This window comes from Apiospora aurea (assembly GCF_038362705.1).
Source record: "Apiospora aurea strain CBS 24483 chromosome Unknown utg000007l_segment0_segment0, whole genome shotgun sequence".
Classification (NCBI taxonomy): domain Eukaryota; kingdom Fungi; phylum Ascomycota; class Sordariomycetes; order Amphisphaeriales; family Apiosporaceae; genus Apiospora; species Apiospora aurea.
The window spans coordinates 2460840-2483569 of record NW_027117394.1 but is presented as its reverse complement, the minus strand read 5'-3'; the positions used below and the strand labels follow the sequence as shown (position 1 = coordinate 2483569).

The following is a 22730-nucleotide window of genomic DNA, read 5'->3' as shown; positions in this document are numbered from 1 at the left end:
ATTTGGTAGTGTTATAATATCATATATTCTGTGTAATCGCGACTTTTGGGTGCCCGATATACATAGTTATGGCTAAGTTCCCTCTGTATTATAAATTCCATACCTGCTGCGCACACTTGGACACCCATCATTGCGAATTTGGAAAGTCTATACATTCTGTTATCTACCAAGCGATTCAGGACATTATTTGGTCTAGTCGACATTCTATTTGCAGTGCAGAGTTGATGGACATACTCGTACACTTAGAGCGCGCTCAAAAGATGACCCAGGGCTTCCACCCGACGCTGACTCCCTTAGCGACCATGAAGGACAGCAGACTCAGCGCCTGCGTCAACCCGGTGAAGACGATCAGGCCCCAGTACCGGCCGCCCGGCGTCGCCGCGACGATGTTGCCCGCGATGGGGATGCCGATGAGCGTGGCGACGCTGACGATGGTGTAGCACGTCGCGTAGTAGCGGCCGTAGTGCTGGGTGTGGCACAGGCGGCCGACGCAGACGGGGGTGATGCTGATGTTGTTGCCGGTGGCGAAGCCGAAGAGGATCGCAAAGACCAGGACCCCGGCCACGGCCGAGCCCGCGGGCAGCCAGACGGCCAAGCAGGCCACGATGGTTAGGGCCACGGACAGCATGTTGGAGTTGAAGGGCCCGATCTTGTCGGCCCAGTAGCCGGGGAGGGCGCGCCCGAAGATGGAGGCCGCGTTCAGGACGGGCAGGACGACGCCGAAGGCGAAGTGCTCGCCGAAGCCCTGCGCGAGGCTGTAGCTCGAGATGTAGGCCAGCGGGATGAAGAGGCCGAGCTCCAAGAGGAAGACGCCGAGGGTTGTGAAGAAGAAGGCCCGGTCCCGGAAGATGCGGAAGTCCGGGTGCGCGCTCGCGCCGGCGGCGGCGGGCAGGCGGCGGCGGATGAAGCAGTTGCAGAGGACGACGAGGACCATGCACAGGAAGCCCAGGCTGCGCAGGGCCCAGGCCCAGCCGGCGCGGTCGAAGAGGGACTGCAGCATCAGGGGGAAGACGACGCCGCCGAAGCCGCCGCCCGTGCTGGCGAGGCCGGTCGCCATGCCGCGGCGGGCGCGGAAGAAGTGGCCCACGGCCGTGAAGCAGGGGGTGAAGAGGAGGGAGGTGGAGATGCCGCTTAGGAAGCCGAAGGCTAGGAGGTAGTGCCAGTATTCTAGGGAGATTTGTACCCCTTTAGTCTCAGCGTGTGTAACTTGAGTTTTGGACACAACAACAAACCAAACCGAATATACTAAAACACCCGGAAAAGATTTGGGGTTCATGAAGAAACACGATAAGCAAGTAGAATATTTCACACAAACTTACCTGTGCAAATGCTAGTAAGCATAATCCCCAACACCAGCCCAATACCCCCCACGAGGACGAGCCACCGGGGCCCGTACTTATCGAAGACGGGGCCGATATAGATACCGCAGAAGAAGACAAGGAACGTATACACCGAGAAGATCCAGCCGATGGTGCCCTCGTCGTGGTCGGACAGCTGGTGGATGGCGACGTAGGTCTGGAACGTCGCGATGGAGTTCATGATGCCCGCGGCGGCGAACAGGCCGCACCAGCACCCAAAGACGACGAGCCAGGCCGCCAGGCCGCCCCTCGGGGTACGTTTCCTCGCCCAGGAGCGTCGTGGGGCGGCTGCCGTACTCGGCGTCGGCGTCGGCATCGGCGGTATCCTCCTCTCCCACCGGCTCTTCCGACTTCTCATCTCTAGCGTGGCCCGTTGCTTGCTGCTGGGTCTGCTGCGCGCGTTGTGGCGGCGGCTCGCTTTCCTGCACGACAAACAGCTGTGGGTTTGGGTTATTGTTGATACTGTACCCCCTTTCTAGACTAGGCAGCCGGTGCAGATCGGCCTGCGGCTCCTCCTGGGGGTTCACTGCTGCCGACTGCTTCTCCAAATCCATCATTCCGGGAAGCGGCGAGTTCACAAGCACAGGGGCCAAGAGTTAAGCTCAACACATGAGGGACGTTATAGTAACAGCCACTTGCGGCAGCGGCGTGAGAGATTATGAGTGCTTTAAAGGGTATATACGAGTTAACCTAATTACATAACCTACGAGACGGGGCTATGTCTAGGGGTGTGAATGACGATGGTGATGACAAACATCGGCTTCAGTTTCGGTCTCGGTCTCGACGGGTGGCGACGGACCCAACATGGTCCCCCAAAAGCTGGGGAAGAACTCGAAGCCGTGACCGGAGACGTGGAGAAGAGAAGAAGCGCTAAATCCATTGGGGCGCGCCCTTTTCACCCCCACCACCATAAAGCCCTTGATGGTGGATGGTGGATGGTGGGAAATCTACTTCGGGGCATTTAAGCGGAGGACCAACAGCGACTTTCCCCTCCAGGACTCCAAGTGTGGATGGTAAGCATGGTATGCCCCTCGAGAAGGAAGCCGGGGGGTAGCCGAGTCTCCTACCGACAGTTCAGTTTCGGAAACATATGCGAGTCTATCTTATCTGATATAGTCCACTGGTTGGTGTCAAAGATGGCGGACTGCCGGTGGCGCCATACTTTGTTCAAGCGTGTCTGTTAAGAGACATGGGTTGTGGTAATTTAGGGGTTCGTCAGTCCATGATAGAAAGTCGGAGGAACTTAGCTATCATATTCATTGGTCATCGTCGTCTTCCACATCTTCGACGGTGGCAGTCAGAGGGTTTGGTTTGTTGATGCTACCCGGATCAGCTGCCACCTTGAGATAGCCTTCAGCCTCGAGCCGATCGGCCTCTTCCGGTTCGAGCAAACCGCCCTGCCCCTTTCCTTTGTCGATCTTCATGCGCACCGCTGTGGGCATGAAGGCACTGACGGCCTCCTTTCTGAGGTCGCGAATGACTGGTTTGGCTTCATAGACAGCCTTGACTTCTACTGGCGGAGTTGAGGTTGCCTGCGCCTGCGCCTGTGTCTGTCCTGGGGCGCGTCGCGCCTTGTCGCCTCCGAGGGGAGTTTCGTTCGGATTCGTCCGCTTGGCCCGGCGCTTAGCATACCACTGGTCCATAATTTCTTTCGGAATGGGAGGCGGTGTGTCACGTGGCATCGGTATGCTCTTGACGTCATCCGGCACGTCGCTGTCGCTGCTCGAGGCCTCGTCGAAGTCGCGCCTCCGCTTGCCGAGCACACCACCGTGGCCTTGCCCATCGCGAGGACCGCCACGACCAAAGGTTGGGGCCTTGTCGCCGAGGGCCTCGCGTGCCTTTTTGACCGCCTTCAGGTCGGCCTCGAGGCTCTCGAGCACAGACTCCTCATGCTTGGTGAGCTTCCCTCCGCTGGCGGTGATCTGCTTGAGGTCGTCAATCTGCTTTTGTAACCGTTCGGGATTGCGTTTCGCGAGCTTCTCGTTTCTGCGCGCAGTGGCCTCCTGTTTGCCTAGAGTATGTGAGAGATGTAGTCAGCATCGTGGTGCATGCGACGCGGCTCAAGCTGCAGTCAGTGCAGAAGTGCTAACCTTTCTTGACCTCTTTCGCCTTGTCAGCTTTGCGCTGGGCCTGGACGGGATTGAAATTGCGCTCCTTGGGCATGGCGGGCAATGGGATTCGCAAAGGGCAGCGGATGGAATTGAGTTCGTGTCGATGATCGAGGTCGGCCTCATTCAGGAAGAAGCGCGTTTCGAGTAGATTAAAGTGGCAGAAGAAAAAAAAGCAAGCCTAGCAAGCCTGCCGATTTGGATGCCAATCGCAGGCACGAGCTGGGGCTATGGCTAATGAATGGAATGATCCGCCAGTCTTGCAGCCCATTGCGCAAGCTAGAGTTTCGGAAAGGTGCCACAACGTGGTACAGTTTGGTCAGAACTGGATGGAGGGGCAGTGCGGGCAGCAGCGCATGATTGCATTGCATTTGTTTACATTCGTCCGTATGGATGGATGGATGCATGTACATACCTACATACAGTTTGAAGCATACACACACACACACACACACACATAAACAACACATCGGCGCATCCCGACAGAAAGAAGAAGAGAATAAGAAAATAATATGGTGTAGTAGTCAGAGTTAGCTGTCATAGTAAAACAGCATATTATTCCTTTTTTCTCTATCTGTATTGCTGGATGGATCGGTGGCATACTACTAGTCGTCACATTGTTTATTCGTCTGTGGAGTAGAGTTGACTAGTTTATTCGAGGTACGACTGCGAGGACCTATGGATGGACGGATGGATGGATGGATGCATGTATGTATGTATGTACATACCTACTTACCTACCTACATACAGTATGCTGCATACACGCACACATCAACATCAACATCACATGGGCGCATCGCGAGACAACAACAAAAAAGAACACCGGCTTCTATTGAGAAAACAAGTTTACAATCTACCATCCCGACGTGAATGCGACCTGCCGGCCCTGCCGGCCCTGCCAACCAAAACAGAGACTTCGGCCGGTGTTACTCTGCTGCTGCTGCTACCTGCCAACCTGCCAACCTCTACTTTAGTTTGACCAGGGTACATTGCCCAGTCCTGCCCAGTCCTGCCCCCTACAGCCCAGTACCGCCCTGAACAACAAGTCAGCACAGCTGCAGGTACGTGCTGCTCGGGCTACACGACGGCGCAATTTCTTGTACACGTACAGCGCTGTGTCTTTTCTTTTGGCTGGCTACCCGGACGACAAGCCCCCCTGCCTGCAACACTGCCAATGTTGTTTGGATTCCCCGCCAAATAATCGCAATCCGAAATCCATCTGATCGGGTACCAATCCATACAACAACCCACCACCAAACTGACATAGGTTTAGTCGCCCATATCAATACGTCCGTAGTTCAGGTCGCATCATCATCCCGGGGATTAAGATCGTGGATACACATTAGATCCCTTGGTCGCTCTCCCGCTCCTTGCACTTACTTCTCCCCCTCCTCCCCTCCCTTCTACATACATCTGCGTCTTGCGACTGGCTTGATCTTGGTCTGGCATCTCTTCCTGTCCCAGATATTTACGTGCCCCCGTTCAATCGTCTGCATACGCTCCCCTCCTCTTCTGACGCGCCTTTGCAAGCGTTACATCAGCCTCCTTGGGCAGCAAGCTGCAAAGCGGCCGAGCCAACCCTGCTGTCTGCAAACCTTCCCCACCACATCTGCTTGACGTTGTTGTTGGCAGAACGTCATGGCGAGCTTCATCTCCAGCATGTTTCCGGGCCAAGCCTCCAAAGACCCCAGGTCAGACCGGCCTGACACTCCGGTGCAAACCACCAGCTGGATCACGCCAATCTCGACTCCCCAGGGCAGTCCCAGCAAGAAGACTGTCCCGCCAGGCCAAAATGACCTCCCATCTGCCTTCGACAATGCCATGAAAATCGGCGCCAACAATGGCCTCGATAGCCCCCTCAAGTTGCGACCACAGACTGGACCCAGTCCTCTATCGCCCGTCAGGAGCAATCTGCTACCCGCAGACGACAGCTACTTCAGCAATGGCTCGGTAGTTGACGAAAGCATCATCCACAAGCAGACCAACTCCCCGGGAAGCCCGCTGAAGAAGCAGGAACAAGAGAACACGCCCCCTTCCCGTATCCCAAGGGCCGCACCCGCGGCCTCGGAGGCGTTGACTTACACCCACAACCAAGCCGCCATCTCCCGCCACGAGATCTACGGGGCTCGTGAAAAAGAGGGCCGATCTAACACGCCCGCGAGTAACAAGAAGTTTAACACCTCTCGTGGACTAACACCCGAAGAGCTCGAAATCCTCAAGAAGCCAAATGTGCGCCGGATGGTCAATGTCACTCAGCTGTACTTCCTCGACTACTATTTCGATTTGCTCACCTACGTTGGCTCGCGCCAAAGTCGTTTCACTGCTTTCAAGGAGGAAGTGCCGCCGCCGCCGCAAACCGACAATGATACTTACAAACAGCTGTGGACCAAGTACAAGGGCAGAGAGCGAGCGAACTTGCGAAAGCGGCGGGTTCGTCTTCGACAGGGCGATTTCCAAATCCTCACCCAAGTCGGCCAAGGTGGCTACGGTCAAGTTTACCTCGCGCAGAAGAAGGACACAAAGGAGGTGTGCGCGTTAAAGGTCATGAGCAAGCGTTTGCTCTTCAAGTTGGACGAGGTCCGCCACGTCCTGACTGAGCGAGACATTCTCACGACGGCCAAGAGTGAGTGGCTAGTCCGCCTGTTGTACTCTTTCCAAGATGACAAGAGTATCTATCTTGCGATGGAATACGTGCCAGGTGGGGATTTCAGAACGCTGCTCAACAACACGGGCGTGCTGTCCAACCGTCACGCCCGCTTCTACATCGCCGAGATGTTCTGTTCGGTCGATGCTCTGCACCAGCTTGGGTACATTCATCGAGATTTGAAGCCCGAAAACTTCCTGGTTGATTCTACCGGTCATGTCAAACTGACCGACTTTGGACTGGCTGCTGGCATGTTGGCACCTGCCAAGATCGAGTCTATGCGTGTCAAGCTCGAGAAGGCTTCGGCGACGAGTGTGCCCTTTGGCAAGCCAATGGACCAGCGAACCATTGCTGAGCGCCGGGATGGTTACCGGTCGATGCGGGAGAAAGACGTCAACTACGCAAAGTCTATAGTAGGATCTCCTGACTACATGGCCCCCGAGGTGTTGCGCGGCGAGGAATACGACTACACGGTTGATTATTGGAGCTTGGGATGTATGCTTTTCGAGGCTCTGACCGGGTTCCCGCCCTTCGCTGGCTCCACGGCGGATGAAACCTGGCGCAACCTCAAGCACTGGAAGGAGGTGCTCAAACGACCCGTCTGGGAGGATCCGAACTATTTCCTCAGCAACAGGACATGGAATTTCATTACGACGTAAGGCCCCCATGATTGAAATTTGAGGTAGACGGCTGACTAATGATTACCAGGTGTATCAACTCCCGATCCAAGCGCTTCTCCAACATCAAGGATATCTGCGAGCATCAATACTTTAGTGAAGTGGATTGGGTCATGCTGAGGCAGACCAAGGCGCCGTTCGTACCCGAGCTGGACTCGGAAACGGACGCTGGCTACTTTGACGACTTCTCCAACGAGGCTGACATGGCCAAGTACAAGGAGGTCCATGAAAAACAACAGGCCCTTGAGACCATGGCGGACCGGGAAGAAGATATGGCCAAGTCTCTCTTCGTTGGGTTTACCTTCCGCCACCGCAAAACCGACGAGAGTGGTAGCCCACGGAAACCCATCCAGACGGATGGGGCGTTCGGGACGATGCTGTAGGGTCGGCATCCGTTTTCTAAGTTCATAAGGCGGTAGAATGTTGGCGCGGCGCATACGAGGTGGCCTGGTTCTGAGTGTGGCGTGGAAGCGTGGCAAAAGCTGGCAGAGTTTTTCCACGCACGTCTGGACGTCATGGTGAATTGAGACGAGATGTATTTTTGGGCAGTGAGGCCGTGCTTTGAGTTCTTCTCTTATTGTCGCCAGTCTTGCAAGGGGGTCAAGCTTTTGGGGGTCTTGAGTCCCAGCTACCGGAGTTATGGGTTACAGGGGGCCTAAACAAGGGTCATTGGCAAAGCAAGCCTTCTTTGATTCAGTACTGCGAGTGTGTTGGACCAAGCAGGATAATGAAGGCACGGAGCCGGCCAGGCAGACCTGGAAAGGGTCAGGAGAGCACAAAGGTCGTACTACTGGGCCGTCATGTATAATAGTTGTGTAATAAAATACAATTTTCATACCGCCCTTGGGCCCTTAACTTCTATTTTTACCGTGAGTGCAAAGTATGCCGGGATGGTGGTTATTCTCTATTATGTTCGTCATCTATTCAATCCGTTCATCTGGTGGTTTTCTTGAAGCTCGTGTGCCAAGCGAGACAGCAGGTGCGTTTTTCTATCGACATGGCGCCAGCTGGCCGTCGTCGTCATCAGCACCACCAAGCTCTTCTGCTTTGCCATGCCAATTGACCGCTTGACGATCTTGACACAGAGTGATTGATGATGCCCAAGACACTGGACAGAGACATCTGCCAATCGGCCCAAGAGATTTGCGTCTACACCAATAAGTCTTGTCGGTATTGTCTCTTCCTTTGCTTCTCGGGACCGGTGCACCGTCCGCCTCTTGGTCTTGAGCACCTGCTACCCGTACCTGCTACCCTGGACCCGCCTCTCCGGACTACCCCAACCTTGGGAGGCAAGGAGGATTTCCCTGGAAGGGGCGGCCAAAGCTTACGCCGAGCGACTCCCATAACTCTATCCAGACCTCTGGGAGAACACGATACGAATTTTCTTTTCCCTCTATGCTGAATTGACTTGCGGACGACAGGCAGCCATGACCTTTGCTGCATACAGCCCGCCCGCCTGACTGAGCAAGTATGCAGTGGAACACCGTTGCCACGTAGCCAAGGACAGGAAGGGGGGCTTTGCTCTGTCGTCGTCGTCGTCGTCGTCTAAATGCCGACACACCGACCTCCCACCTTCTCGTTAGTTCATTGGGCCAATGGATCTTGCTTTACCCTACGTGGGTTGTATAGTAAGTAAGTAGGTAGGTGGTACAGAGCCTTGGCCCCAAACTGACGACCTCGTCGGCGCATTGGCATTGACGCCTCCCGATCTTGCATACACACACAGCTTTCTTGCATGATGCAGAAGAAATCGCGTAGTACAAGCTTTCCACTGCCCTCCGCAGTGCTTCCATGATGTACAAGACGACGCGCGGCTCGCGGAAAGAAGATCCTTTCAGCTTCCACACCATGAGAAGAGAGAGGGGGGGGGAGACACACACAACTCTCTTTTCTTGTCCCTTGGTGCTAGCAGCCCTAGGGAGCTTGTCCTATACTTAGCAAAATCTTGTCTACCTTGGTTGCGGCCTTGTCCCGCCGGGATAGCGTCATGCAGGCTTCTTCTTTCTCTGTTTATTTATTGACACAGAGGGAGGGAAAACCCTATGGGCAGGTGGCGATGCTTCCTCCCGCCGCCGCCTTGATGGACAAGCAACCTTACGTGTCTCGTCCTAGCCGCAACTATTCAGCTTTCGAACGGCGCATACTCCCTCCCGGGGGGGAAGGAATCGAGTGACCATAGTTGATGATGCCGATGATGACGTCCAGCTTCGACGTAGTGGGATGGAGGAGGCTTGAGCCTTACTTTTCTCGTTTTCTTTTGGCGTCTTTTCCGCGTAATCCTTGTACCCACACGATCTGACACATGCCGGGGTCTTGTGCATCGATCTCGGATCAAAAAGAGGGAGGTGAGAAGTCATATAAGTATATGTATGTCTCGTCTTTCCCCCAACCACCCTGCTTCAATTTCCATAATCCTATATCCGGACGCACGACAACAACACACTATCAAGTGTCTGCTCAAACAACTTCAACCTAACTACAATACACCAAGCAAACGATCAAACTTCGAATAATCGCAAACATGAAGACTTCTACTGTGGTCGGGGTCCTGGCACCTTCTGCCGCCTCAGCACAATGGTGGAACGGAGCTCCTGAGTGTGCTGTGAGTATCTACCACGTCATCCATCAATGACTCCTCCTGCTAGGTCCGCGCCGAAACTGACATCGGTATGCTTTAGCACACCTGTCTTTCCTCCGCCTACGCTGCCGCCACCGCGGCCAGCTCCGCCTCGGGCAACAGCGCCCCCTACTGGCCGGCGCAGTCCGACTACTGCAACTCCGACAAGGGCAACCAGATCTCGTCCTGCCTGGCCTCCGGCTGCAAGGCCACGCCCACCGCCGTCAGCAGCTACGCCAAGCTGAGCTCCTCGCTCTGCTCGCAGTGGGCCGAGTGCACATCCGCCGGCTCCACGGGCGTCCACACCGTCACCCTGCCCGGCGGCCCCGTGACCTGGGGCGCCCCCGGCGGCTGGGGCCCCAACAACAATAACGGCCCCAACGGCGGCTCGCACAACTTTGGCCCCGGCGGCAACGGCAACTTCGGCAACGGCAACGGCCAGAACGGCGGTGGCAACGGCAACAATTGGGGCGGCAACAACCCCCAGTGGTCCGAGTGGGCGAGCGCGTACTCCGGCTCCAAGACCTGGACCGGCGGCGTCGTGACGGTGACGGGCTGCATGAACGACGGCTCGCCCTGGTTCGCGGGTCCCGGCTGCGGCTGGAACGCGCACGGCGGCTTCAACGGCTGGGTCGGCTGGGGCAACGGCTGGAAATGGGGCGCCACCGAGACCAGCACCGTCACCATCACGACCAAGGACGGCAACAACAACGACGCACTCACCACCTTCACGGGCTTGGCCACCGTCGCCGCCGCCATCAGCGGCGACCTGACCACTTCCACCACCATCGGCATCGCCACGTCGACGGGCGCCGCCAACGGGAACGGCGCTGCGCGCATTGGTGGTTCGCCGGTCGGCGGGTCGGAGGGTAGCATGGTCACGGGCATGATGGGCATCGCGCTCGGCGCGGTCATTGTCATTGCTGGCATGTTGTAAGAGCAATTCTGTTGGGATTGCTTCTCGCTCTCAAAAGGACCAAGTCTGGACCGAACCATCTTCCTTGACCCTGACGACTCCTTTTGATACATCTTCTGATTTCGTTTGGAAATACTACGCATGCGACGAAACGCCTTATCCACCCTCCACTACTTTCGCAGTACGTTTTTTCTGCTATTGTACATCTGCCACCCTTTTCGAACTAGTCATGCAAGCATTGGAAGATTGCTTTGTGGAGGAACCAGAATATGCTGAAAGAGATTGTACATAATGGGGACGATAGATGGACATGTTGCAACTTCAGAGTCGTTTCTTTTCTACTGTCTTAGCGAGTATGTTACGAGAGCATAAGATATAATTTCGCACGAATACTGTATACGAGTTCATGAGACTTCTGCTCAATCTATTCACCTTCCTGACATTTTACCTTAAACCTTCGTTGGACAAATATGACAACATGGGCAGAAGCGACTTGAATAAAATCCCGGCTACGCTATCATCCATACATATTGATTTGTTAAACTCTGAGGTCGGTCATTTCGTAATTGTTCCCATACAATCAATCGTAACGAGACCTGTTCTGAGACGGGCGGTAAGCAGACGGGAGCTTGGGAGGTAGGGCAAAAGAGGTTTGGTTGCCAGCGAACGAACACTTCCTGTTCGTGTCCCTGAGACATCAACAACACCTTACCTGCGCATGGATCCCGGCCTTCCCAAGACATGCTTCCCAAACTGTAACTACGCCCCCGTACTTACTGCCTTCATCACAGAAATCGCTCACCTAACACAACCAAGCCCCTGATGAGTAGAGCCAGAGACATGCATGTGCGGTTTGAGTGTATGTATTCGTTGGGAGGTAAGATATAGGTAACTATCGCGGAAAACGTCGCAGCAAGCAGAGAACGCGGCGTAGCTTGTATCATTTGTCATTCATCATCATATGACCAACCCGACCCAACCCCGAGCAAGCCACGCACCCACATACACCACCCCTCTCTAGTCGGCATAAAAGTAAAGAAAAACAGATCCCACCAGCGCCAGTCGCTTTCAAGGAGAAATAGCTGTATTTGCCCTCCCTTAAGAAAGGCCCCCTCCCCCTTCTTCCCCCTCGACCCCTGCAATGGAAAGAGCATGCAGAAAGGACAGGCGTACATTGGCAGCAGCAGCAGTAGCAACCCCGTAGACTATGCCTGCGTGTCAGGTAAATCGACTTGGGATATCACCAATCCCCGCCCAAAGCAGGAGAAAGAGAGGAAGAAGAAGAAAAGATATAGTCAGCAAGACTCCATCTCTAGAAAAACAGAGCCTGTCTCCAATAAAACAAACAAAATCAAAATGGTATCAAGTTCTCCCAGAAATTCTCTATCCGTGCCGAACCCTGCGAACGCTTTTGCAAGGCGAATCGAATACGTATGGATGGCCGCAGCTGTCTCGACCACCATGTTCCTTTCTTCCAAGGCCAGCAGGCAAGAAACGATCGTGATCCATCATGGGCACATCCCCACCCATGCCAAATCATCAAGAGATGTCTTCCAGCAGAATTTAACATGTAAAGAAAGCGGAAATGTCCCATGGCACGTCTTTGGTATACTCAACCTGTATTGCATAAATTGTATAGCGGGAAATCACCCAGATTGGATATATGCTTTGAGCACGTATGTTGTGCAAGTATACATCATAAGCTTCGGATGTTCATCAAGTAGAGCGCCACTGACTTCCCAGGAAGTGCGGGCTTCACTAAATCCGTCCCGAAGGACAACGGCGAAAGGAACCCCAGCTTGAGAGGTATGATGAAACCCCGGACTCTCAAGCTGGTACTTGGTATCAAAAATAAATAGAAGAGCCAGAAGACATCAAGAAATCCCGACGGCCATGTGCAATCTTGTGATAAGGTTTCAGCCAGCGGCGACGGATCAGGAATATGTAGAGGCAAGCGAGACGTCCGACGCAGCATGTAGCAAGCCATTGCAGAAGCTCGTAGGTGAGGTTGCTTACAGACTCATAGTGAGCCATTCCCATTCTTGTGGACCAGTACCGGCGCCAGGGTTCATAATGCCGCTCTGAGGTCCTGAAGACATACCGACCATGCCTGGACCCATCATCGGCCGTTGCGTCATGCCAAAGCCGTTTGCCAGGCCAAGGTTGCCTGGGTTGCCCATACCACTCATGAACCCGCTTGATGACCCGACAGACTGGGTTGCATCATTGGAACCAGTAGAGCTTTCGGGGCTGTCGATGTCCATGCCACTGGATTCACTGGGTCCAATGCTCTTGCTGCCCCGGCGTTGGCGTTTTGAGGTGTTGGTGGTACCCCCACTCCGCGGCAAAGATGCGGCGCCGGGGCCTGGGGTATTCTTTGGGGGAGCCGCGGCAATTGGCACCACACCTTTCCCACCAACAGCTCCGTTCGAAGAGCCTGCGTAGCTGGTAGGAGTGCTTCCCGCAGTGTTACCGCCAGAGCCGGCACCGCCGCTAGCAGGGCTCTCACCTTCGTTGGCGCTGCCAGCACGGTTGGTCGTGGCAGGAGGCGTGCTAGCTTGGATAGGCTTGCTCGTCGTCGTTATACCCAAAGTCGAGTTCTTACGCGAAGCTGGTCCGGATGCGTTGCCCGGCGCACCGCCCTTCTTGGACCGAGTGGCAGTACCTCCGACCGGTAGGCTGGCACCCGAGCCGCGGTTTCGCTTCTTGATAACGTCCGTCTTCAAGCTGAGTGGTCGAACGACACCATGTAGCTTCAGGAACAATCCACAAGCGTTACACAGGGGTTGTCCCTCGGGGTTCCGCCGCCAAAGAGGGGTGGTCTGGGTGAAGCAGTTGGTACAAGTGGTAGGAGCATTACCGTCTCCTGAATTTGCGGCAGCGGCCTGAAGATTTGTCGTGGATCCTTGTTTAGACGCAGAAGGGGACGACGGCCTGCTTGGTGCAACCGAGGAATAACCCGAAGCATGGCCTGGCCCGTCGGGTGGAGGCGAATTGGGGTTGGACTGGGCTAGTCTGTCAAAAGCATTGCCACGACCCATCATGTTCACACCCGGAGTGGAAGCGTTCCGGGGTATCTTTCCGTTTCTACCATTGTTAGGTTTGAACGACTGAGAATGCGATCGTGAAAGATTGCCCTGGCCCTCCCATTCACCGTTTGCGTCGAATAGATCGGTGGTGGCGCCTCCAATAGTGACCTGTTTACGGGTCGGTCCGCCTGGATACCGCGCGGCTTGTGTGCTAAATTGGCCAGGGAGAGTGGCATCCCACCCAAGTGCATTGGAATGACTGATGTCCATAGCCGACTCATCCATCCCGGGAGAAAAGCTTTGGTGTGATGCCATGTTACGGTCAGGGAACGCACCGCCGTCGTCGTCTTCATTATCAGAGTCGGCCCCAAAAGAGAACATGTTTTCCTGCATTAAGCCGACACCAGGAGATCGCGCCTGGTTGTCTGAGTGGAATACCTGGCTAGGATCGACATGCCCAAAGTTGCTCGAGGGCGCAAATACATTTCCGGTGTCTGGACCCGTAGTGTTTGGTGCATGGAACATGGAGTTGTTGTTTCCTTGGTGCATGAACTGCTGTCCCATCGCGTTGCCAAATGGCCCGTGGCCATGGCCATGGCCATGTCCATGTCCATGACGGAAGGCTTGAGTTCTCTGGTGTCGAACATCGACCGACCCGAAGAACATGTTTTCGTTATCGGGCATAGGATGCGGTGTGCTTGCAGTCGAAGGGAAGGCGGAACCAGGAGGTGAATAGAAGCTGTGCGAGTTCATCGAGCTCTGGCCCATGGGGTGTTGGTTGAACATGTTGGTGAAGCCATGTGTAACCATCGGAGATGTTGACGGCGAAAAGGAGAAGTTCTGTTGGAAGGGTCCTGCCGACGTGATAATGGGGTCATGCTCCATGTGAAAAGTGTCAAGCGGGAAGGGCACGCTAGGGTGGGACATTTGACCCATGCGGGTAGAATGAGGTTGATCTAGTGAGTATTCATGGAGATCGGAGTCAGCATCTAATCCATTGGCGACCGAGTGGCTTTCGACCGCAGGGACTTGAGGGGAGAAGTCGGCAGGACGCTTGAGGTTTCGAGTCTGGAAGGAGGGTTAGTTATCTGCACCAATACCAGGGCCGAGATAGAGGAATGATCGGCATGGGAAGCGAGCCCTTGTGATTCGACAGTGCCATCATGCGCACCATCCTCTCCTCTCCCGCATAGATAAAGAAGACTCACCCGTCGCTCGTCGACACTGGTTTTTCGAGCATGCCTAGTGACATAGCCGAACTCGTCCTGGTGTTTTTGGTGCGGTGGTACGGGCACCGATTGCGGAACGAAATGCTGCGTAGCCACCTTGCGAGATTTGATAGGAATCGCGGCGGCAGAAACATGTGCTGGCTTGTCCTCCAAGTGCTTTGTAGAGAGTTCTGGCGACGGCGTGTCCGCCAAGCCTGCCGGCGTCGCAACATTCTCGGAGAATATGAAGTCGTCGAGATTCATCGGCTCGGGTTGGTGAAGGTTTTGGTCCGATGTTTTCCTCAGTTGAGCAATACCACTGGGAGCGTTGTTGCCCGTAGTCCCCGCATTATTGTTCACCGATGGTTGAAGAGTCGATGCCCTGACGGAATGATTAGACAATCCATCTGGAAAGCACGCAATCATTTCGCAAACATACTTATTAGCCGCGGCCTCTTCCTCCTGCCTCTTTTTTCTCAACTTAGCGTGCATCATGCGCCACGTAAGATTTTCCATCCGCTCCTGGCAGGGCAGGTTCTGCTTCGTCTGTTTGAAAAAGCGCCATATCTGGGTCGCAAGGGGATCACTCTGCTGCATCTGCTCGAGGTCTCCATCCTGACTAGCCATGCCATCCCTCCAGGTGGGAAAGATGGACGAAGCCAGGATGCCGTGCGCGCCGTGGTCGCCGCCCGCACCGGCGTACGGATGGAGACCCAGTTTCAATTCTTGCATGCGCAAGTCGCTGGGGCTGTTCTCGTCGGCGGCGGTGAAGTTCGCATGCTGGTTGTTCCCGTCATGGTCGGCCAGCGCAGCGGACATCGAGTCCAAGGGCCTACGCGGGAAGCGGAAGTCGTGCTCTGTCGTCGTGGGGTCCATGATTCTGGAAGGACTTGTGGTGGTGGAAGAAGAAAATGGTGACGTCGCAAGGGCGGCCATGGTCGTACGTCAACGCCGTGGTCTCATGCGAGACCGGTGACGCTGTTTAGGTCTTGTGCGATTCTGCCGCCGAAGGTTTGTGTAATACTTGGTTGATACAATACAACACAATAAGATCTCAGATCCCCACGTCTCAGAGTTCGGTTGACAGGCGCTCGATTTGGATAACGAGTATGTAATAGAAACTGCTTTTTGGTAGGGTAGGGTCGTGTAGCCTGTACTTAAGGTGTGTAGTGAGGGAGGTATAGAAAAGCAAGTGCCCTCTCTTGCCCCCCGTTTGTTACGCTCTGGTTCTCTAATAGTAATAATTGTGGTCTCTCGTAGTAATGGGGGAGGGATAGTCTGGAACACCGGCTCGGTAAGGGTACGGGAGCAGAAGCGGCGTTAGCTGTAGGGCCGATTGAATCCACAGCAGGGTAATTGCTCTCTACATAATGTAGACTGACTCTATATGCATCGGATGCCCTGAGACTCTCGGATTTGGGTGTATGTATGTTTACGGATAGGGTCCCACTGCTCTTCACGCGCTGGGCTGACCAAAGAGGAACAGGCAGGGCACAGGCAGGGCAGGGTTGGGGAGGAGAACCAGGCCTCCTCTGTGAGGATCGGAGGGGAAACGAGAGAATTACTGTGGTTTGGCTGTGTGTGGAGGGCGGAGAGGGAGTACAATGACAGTGGCATGGGATGGGAAGAAGAGACTTCCGTCCACCCACTGCAAGCCACTAGGTTATTATTACTGGCTAATAGCACTTTGAGGAAGCCGTAGGTATGGCAGGTATGGCGATGTTGTTGCCATATGTAGAACCATGGACATTGAGCGACCTTCCTTGAGCCACGCTATGAGGTAGCAGCATGTATGCTGGCTGGCTGGCTGGCTGGCTGGCTGGCTTGGTTGCTTGGTTGCTTGCCTGGGAGGAGGAGGTAGAAAAAAGATGCTGGGGTATGCCCACTGGACTGACATGGAAATGTCCATGCAGAGTACCGGTACGAGCTCGAGGCGCGAGGGTCCTTCTGGTTAAGTCAAGCCAAGGATACCAAGTGGTCAATGTGGGTGGTGGAGGGTGGGCGCATCCATCCCTCAACTGCAAGAAGCTCAATTGTCCAGGGTTGCAAAGGTCGGACGGACCAATCTGATCTCGAATGGAGGGGAGGAGGGGAACCCTCGGCCTCTCTCTGTGTTCCATGGAAGACTGAAAAGCTTAGAAACTCAGAGACCCCCCCCAGCTCAGACGCAGACGCAGACGCAGACTCAAACTGCGCAGAGAGAGAGAGTTCATGTTGGTCAAGGGCGGGCGGGCTTCTGCGTCACGCCTGAAGCGAAGTACAAGCAGGCATGTAAAGTAGGCAGTGGGTGGTGGATCCGGTCTGCAGCGCAATTATTGCTCTTAGTGGGGGGACGATGTCGGCTGCTGGCTCAGAAATAAGTGCGGTTACAGTTACACTTGAGGCAGGCCAGGTAGGCCGGGAATGACTGGCTGGGCGGTTAATTAAAACACACCAAAAAAAATCCCAGTCAGTCATTCACTGTTCCCCAAAGACGGAGCGCCCTCCATGCGCTGTGTCGCCCTCAACGTCTTTCACGGGAATCTGCGAGAGCATGTCTTATTAGCTACATTATGTAAGGTATACTCAAGGATGCCCTCTTCTACCACAAATAGAAATATCTTGCTCTCGGTGCCTTCTCTCAACTCAAATACATATGCGTCTGTTTCTCCTCGCTCTTAACTTCCGTTCTCTCCCAGCCCACGGCGAGTAAGAAACCACAATGTTGTCGCGGATGGCACTTTTAGGCTCAAAGTAAGGGAAGCGTCATCCCGCGTGCAACCCACTCTGGCTGATACTGCTACTGCTGCTGCTGCTGTGCCCCAACCTCTTTGCCGTCACCGGGAGGAGGTCAAGTACCAAAAAGACATGCATCGGGGCATCATACACATTCACTCATCAACACCGGCAAAATTGCGACAACGGTGATGATGACTGATGGGGGCACCCTGGCTAGATGACTAGAGAAAAGAGAGACCCAGCTTGCCAGGCAGATCCCGGAGTCGTTTTCTCGTTTCGCTCTTTCGTGGGATGTTCCGGTTGTGCCCGAACTCTGTTGCAGAGGTCTTGCCGAATAAAGGGCCACCGTCAGGCGAAAGAAAACCAAGCCGGGCCTACGTATGTAGCTACGAATAGAGAGCACTAACAGGCACCCCCGACAGTCCACATCTGAGGACCTTCAGAAGGATCTAGCTAATCCTTGCCAGAATGTCCATGCTCGGTGTGGTTGGACGCCGACCACAGTACTACATAACGCTAGCATGGTTGCATGTGTGGATCTGGGCGCTTTTGTGGGCTCAGTGTCGCATGGCTGGCAGACAGCTCTCTCTCTTTCTCCCTCGATCGCGGTCAAACTCCGAGGCCGTACATATCAAGCCTCCTCGTCGCGCCGAAGTCCCGTCAACGTCAAGCAGTGCGCCTTCATCTTCAGCATTCGCGCAAGACAGTGAGCCGGTGTTGATGGCGTGTCGTCGAGTGTTTATCGAGTGTTTGGCTGCTTGAGGGTGACCCCCTTCCAAATTCGGCCATCCTAATGTAACTCGAAATATTTTATAGTCTCCATGGCGGGTTCCGTAAACGGCAACTTGGGTCTCTAAAAGCAGACTGCATGGGCAGCGCGTGCGACGGTACCAAAGTGCAGCATGGGTCTCCTGACGTTGCCACCTGAAGCCATGCTAAGATCTTACATGTTGGATATTTGTTGTCCATGAGCACACTCCGGTGCTTCTCTTATTAGAAATCCAATGTCAAATGGCCCGCACGCGCACTTTGGTGCCCACTACAGTGCAGACAATGACAAGACACCGAAATAACCACCTCGACCAATTCAAAAACGACCACAAAATCGTTTTCCTTTTGCTGGCATATACATATATACCTAAATAGGTAGGTAGTTCTGGTGCTTGGAGCTTGTCAGTCTGGAATCTTTTCAGAAGCACTCCTGCTTAGTAGCAGAGCCAGTATGTCTTGACGTGAACTAGCGACTCCGCCAACGAGCGTCCGTGATTCCCCGTCCGCTTTTCCTGATGTCATCCAGGGCCAAACCGATGAACCAGGGTAATAGTCGGTACACTACTACGGTGGTCATGATGCCTACCTACAATAGAGCCGTGTGGTCTATCCAAAGAACTGCTCAATGGGAGCGCTGGCGTACCGCTTGTGACGTAGCAATTGCCCTCTGAAAAATGCCACCGACGAATTGATGTATTCTTTTCCTTCTCGAGAGCGGCGTGCCGCGCATTCGGTGGCGGAGACCCGACATTGGATTCGCCATTTATATTTCTTCAGCCTGGGTGTCTACTTACCAGGCGCAATCTGCCACTATCCCGTTGCGGCGTTCCTTGCATGAGGAGGTATAGCAACCTGCTGGCCACCCACATGCCGGGCGGTAGGGGGATCTTGCCGAAGCCGTCGTGAGATGCGACTCTAAGAGAACCTATACTGCGACAGTTGCATGCTGTATCGTACGTACATACATGCATACATACCTACATACGTAGCCAGGCTTCCTCAGAGTCCACCAGGCGATGTCACGATGCAAGTCTTCATCGTCGTGGTATACGGTGGGTTCTTTGTGGATGGGAGCACTTGGTCCTTCCCGAGTGGTGGTTCCGCCCTGGCACTAGGGCTGCCTGTCGGCGTAAAGACGGCGTTGTCATCCACTAGCCTGCGGGAAAATATACAATTCGGATGAGGCTCTTGGAGCCGGGCCACTGCAAGGCCAGCTGAAAGCGGCCAATAAAAGCAAGCAAAGTGCATGGTTTCCAGGAGGAGGGGGGCAAGGTTGAGTTTCGACTTTGGTGCAATCCGCTGTCGCGCGGTGCCGGGCGACTGGGCCAGGAGGGCTATCCACCAAGATCATGATAGACATTTCACAGTTGTAGTTTCAGTATACCATCGGTGTGCTATACTCCATTGGTCAGCCCATGCAGGACAAGCATCAGCACTGAGGCGCATTCCTTTCTTTCTGCAGTCTCTTGCCAAATGGAATGTGCGTGATTCGTTGCCTCCAAATACCGCGGTAAACGGCATATTCGCCCGTACATATCGGAGATGGCCCCGATCGCCTCCGCATGTCCCACCCGAAATCCATGTGGCGGCATACCCGATGATCAGTAAACGCTGACATTTGATTACAGCCGACGTATTCCAGAAGGCTCCGGCGCCTCAGCGCCTGTGGTGTGTACATACGTGTGTGGTAAAAGTTGCCGAGATGCTTACTTGAAACGAAATATAAACCCACAAGGCAAGGGATAGAAATTCACCAGGAGGCGGATATACATATGTGTGCACGGGCATGCTATTTGGGGATAGAGCATGCACAATGCGGTATCTGGCGCCCTTCCCCACGCGCTGGGAGTCTTGTTTGGCCAGAACCCTTCATTCGTCCGGAGTATTGATATTAGCTGTCGTGATGACCAATCACATGTAAATTGCCGAAGCTGTACGCTGCTGGGTGTTGCTTCGATGCGGCGGCCAATTGATGGCCGGTCACCACTCCGGCTTCGCGAGGCGGGGTTCTAGAAGCCTTCAGCGCCAGAAGCAAGCAAAGTGTAGGAGACGCCTTAATATTGTCGCTGCTGCTGCTGCTGCTGCTGCTGCTGCTGCTGACTGCAGTGGTCGAGGAGAATGCCGATACACAACATGCCTGAAGGAGACCGAGACAATATGGACGGTGCCCGACAGCATGGGGTGGAGGAAGGGTTCAGTTGGATGCCCCCGCTCGTAGACAGAAGTACCGGGTACGTACGACGCGCTCCGGTTACGATGCGCCTTGCACTTTAGAGGCTCAGACGTTAAGACCCAGTCGCCCAGGGGCCCCCAGTTCATGCATGCTTTTTGGGTGGTGGACCCCCACACTCACGAGGGAGGGTCAGCTTCACCAGCTCGGCTTGGGAAAGGAAAGAAGAGAGAAAAAACCTGCTTGTATCCCGTTGGAACCAGCTTTCGAACGGGGCATCTGCGACCTTGTGATTCCCACTGCAATCACTGCTGATAATGGCCTTTTGGATGATGAGAATACGTAAATCTTAAGCGCAGCTTCAGATATTGTAGGTACGTCTGTCTGCCGACTCTCGAAACACTTGACACCCATGCCCCTCACAAGCTATTGAACCTACGGTCGGGAAGTAGACGACGAGTCAAGACCGTTTCCTTCGGCCGACGGCCGACCAGTACGCAATACCCATTTCCCACAGGAGTGACTTTAAAAAGGTAATAAGCGCGGTAAGTAGTACGAAATTGCCCAAAACAGGAGCCCGGCCCAGCCCTCAGTCACTTACAATACCCTGCGCGCACAGGGATTTGGGGGGTGGGGGCATGCATACATCTCACTTTCAATCATGATCAAGAATTTAAAGCTTTGCTTCCCGGCTCAACTGGGGACAACGTGAATTGCGAGAATATCTCTCCGGCTGCTACGTCGTACCCAGCGAGACGCCCGCCGGGTGCAACATCAGTCCTGCTCGGAATGGAAGCTAGATAATATACACCATCCAGGCTAGCTCTCCCAATAGTCGTAGGGCCAACGGAACGGTCTGACGGCGAAGAGGAGGAGGATATACGTATGTAGCAATAGCATCTTTGTGGCAGGCAGGCGTGAAGTCAAGTAGCTCCGCGCCGGCGTGGGTAGCGAACCCTCGTGCTCTAAGCCTCTAACTAACTATATTGGTAAGTTGCTCGATCCTTCACGCTGACAAGCCAATCGCAAGCCCATGAAATCAAATCGAAACTCAGGGCAGAAAGCATCTATTGACCATTGGAAGCTGAATAGAAGCCTCCTTTATTCACATGTCAGGAAGCCCTTGTTTGCGAGCAATGCCCTCGCGCCGGTTTTGGTGACCTGGGACGCCGGAAGGACGATTTGGAAACCATCAAGCTTTCCCCTCCCTTCCCCCAGCCCGCCTCGACATTCGCGGTGAGCCGAGTCAAACGTGCATGCTTTCCCACCATATGGCGATGGCCCAGCACTCGAGTCACGGCCGCTTCCGCTAAAGATCCAGACTTATTCAGTCGCGTCCTTGACAGCTCCATAGGCCAATGCCTTATTTTGCCGATAGATCACGGTAACTTTACGCCGAGACAGTCGCGTTTGGTGAAGAATGTAAACTTTGAACTCAATTGGCCTCTTGCCATCAAAGCGACCCACGACAAACTAGGTTGACTGTTCCCCAAGTTGAGCAATCCAGATCTACCAAGTACGAGATCTACATATGTAGTACGCCCGTCAGTCCATGGTAGCTGCCCTCAACCGCCATGCAAACATCGAATGAGACAGCCGTCCCAAAGAGCCGGTGTCTTCCTTACCCACTGAAACGATGTAGATGCATAGTAGCACACGCACCACCCAAGAATTGTGGCCAACTTAGGTCAGCACTTCCTTGTAGTGTAAGATGCACTTTTGTTGAATCCCTGGGCCAGTGGGCCAAGAAAGTGCAATGTCCCAGGATTCTTGCCTTTTTTGCATCAGTCATGCCCGTTTCTCTGGGAAAGCTGTACGTAAGCTGGCATGTCCTGGCCGGCTGGAGAAGAAGGGTTCATTCATCAGCTCTGACCAATTCCCCAGACTCCGGGCTGCTCCAGAGTGGCTCTATTCGTAAGACGTTTGAGCATGCCTTGCAAACCTGCGGCCCTGCCTGTCTGGCTGGTCTGGTGACCATCGAGAGCTACGATCGGCTTTCTGGGTCCCTCATTTCACTTGGGACCAGATTCACCCTTGCCCCAGACCAATTGCCCCCCCACGCGATGAAATGCCCTGTCTGTCCGTCCTTGCAAGGCAAATGGTCCATAGGGTCCAAATCCGTGGAAATCCGTGCGACGGGCAATTGACGAGGTATGTAGACAAGTCTCCCGGAGCATGGTCGTTTCAATACCTTCGCCTGCAGTCCCGTTTTGCCATGCGCCCGACGCGCCCTTTCGAGCTCAGGTCGCAGTAACGAGCGGGCCAGAGACATGAATCTAGACCGCCATGGCCCGGCCGGGAATCCAGAGTTGTCCGAAGGGCATTTTCCGTCATGCGGCCCTTTATTAAACGAGAAGAACTAAAAAGCCGGCTCATCCTGGTGTTCTCACGGAGTCCATTGCCATTTCCAGTCATGTTTCTTTTGGGGGGGTCATCGCGCACCACCTGAGCAGGGCCAATGGTGGTCCAGTGTTGCAACAAAGCCGTGGCGCGGGCGTGGGTGCGGGCGTGGGC

The 22730-nt window shown here is 54.5% G+C and overlaps 5 protein-coding genes across 5 annotated transcripts; 2 read left to right on the top strand and 3 right to left on the bottom strand.

Moving 5' to 3' along the window:
* Positions 1 to 253: 253 nt before the first annotated feature.
* On the bottom strand, positions 254 to 1912 carry PG986_011011 (uncharacterized protein; the record flags this gene model as incomplete). Its single annotated transcript, XM_066847233.1, is given in 3 exon segments — positions 254 to 1167; positions 1320 to 1606; positions 1617 to 1912. The coding sequence occupies 3 exon segments, from the start codon at positions 1910 to 1912 to the stop codon at positions 254 to 256; spliced, it is 1497 nt and encodes a 498-aa protein (XP_066696724.1).
* A 702-nt stretch (positions 1913 to 2614) lies between these two features.
* On the bottom strand, positions 2615 to 3521 carry PG986_011010 (uncharacterized protein; the record flags this gene model as incomplete). Its single annotated transcript, XM_066847232.1, has 2 exons — positions 2615 to 3369; positions 3449 to 3521. 2 exons carry the CDS (start codon positions 3519 to 3521, stop codon positions 2615 to 2617), a joined length of 828 nt encoding a protein of 275 aa, XP_066696723.1.
* A 1583-nt stretch (positions 3522 to 5104) lies between these two features.
* PG986_011009 (putative protein kinase DBF20) lies at positions 5105 to 7170 on the top strand (the record flags this gene model as incomplete). Its single annotated transcript, XM_066847231.1, has 2 exons — positions 5105 to 6765; positions 6819 to 7170. The coding sequence occupies 2 exons, from the start codon at positions 5105 to 5107 to the stop codon at positions 7168 to 7170; spliced, it is 2013 nt and encodes a 670-aa protein (XP_066696722.1).
* A 2138-nt stretch (positions 7171 to 9308) lies between these two features.
* On the top strand, positions 9309 to 10341 carry PG986_011008 (uncharacterized protein; the record flags this gene model as incomplete). Its single annotated transcript, XM_066847230.1, has 2 exons — positions 9309 to 9389; positions 9466 to 10341. 2 exons carry the CDS (start codon positions 9309 to 9311, stop codon positions 10339 to 10341), a joined length of 957 nt encoding a protein of 318 aa, XP_066696721.1.
* Positions 10342 to 12332: 1991 nt separating this feature from the next.
* Positions 12333 to 15493, bottom strand: PG986_011007 (uncharacterized protein; the record flags this gene model as incomplete). Its single annotated transcript, XM_066847229.1, has 3 exons — positions 12333 to 14417; positions 14558 to 14939; positions 14997 to 15493. The coding sequence occupies 3 exons, from the start codon at positions 15491 to 15493 to the stop codon at positions 12333 to 12335; spliced, it is 2964 nt and encodes a 987-aa protein (XP_066696720.1).
* Positions 15494 to 22730: the final 7237 nt, after the last annotated feature.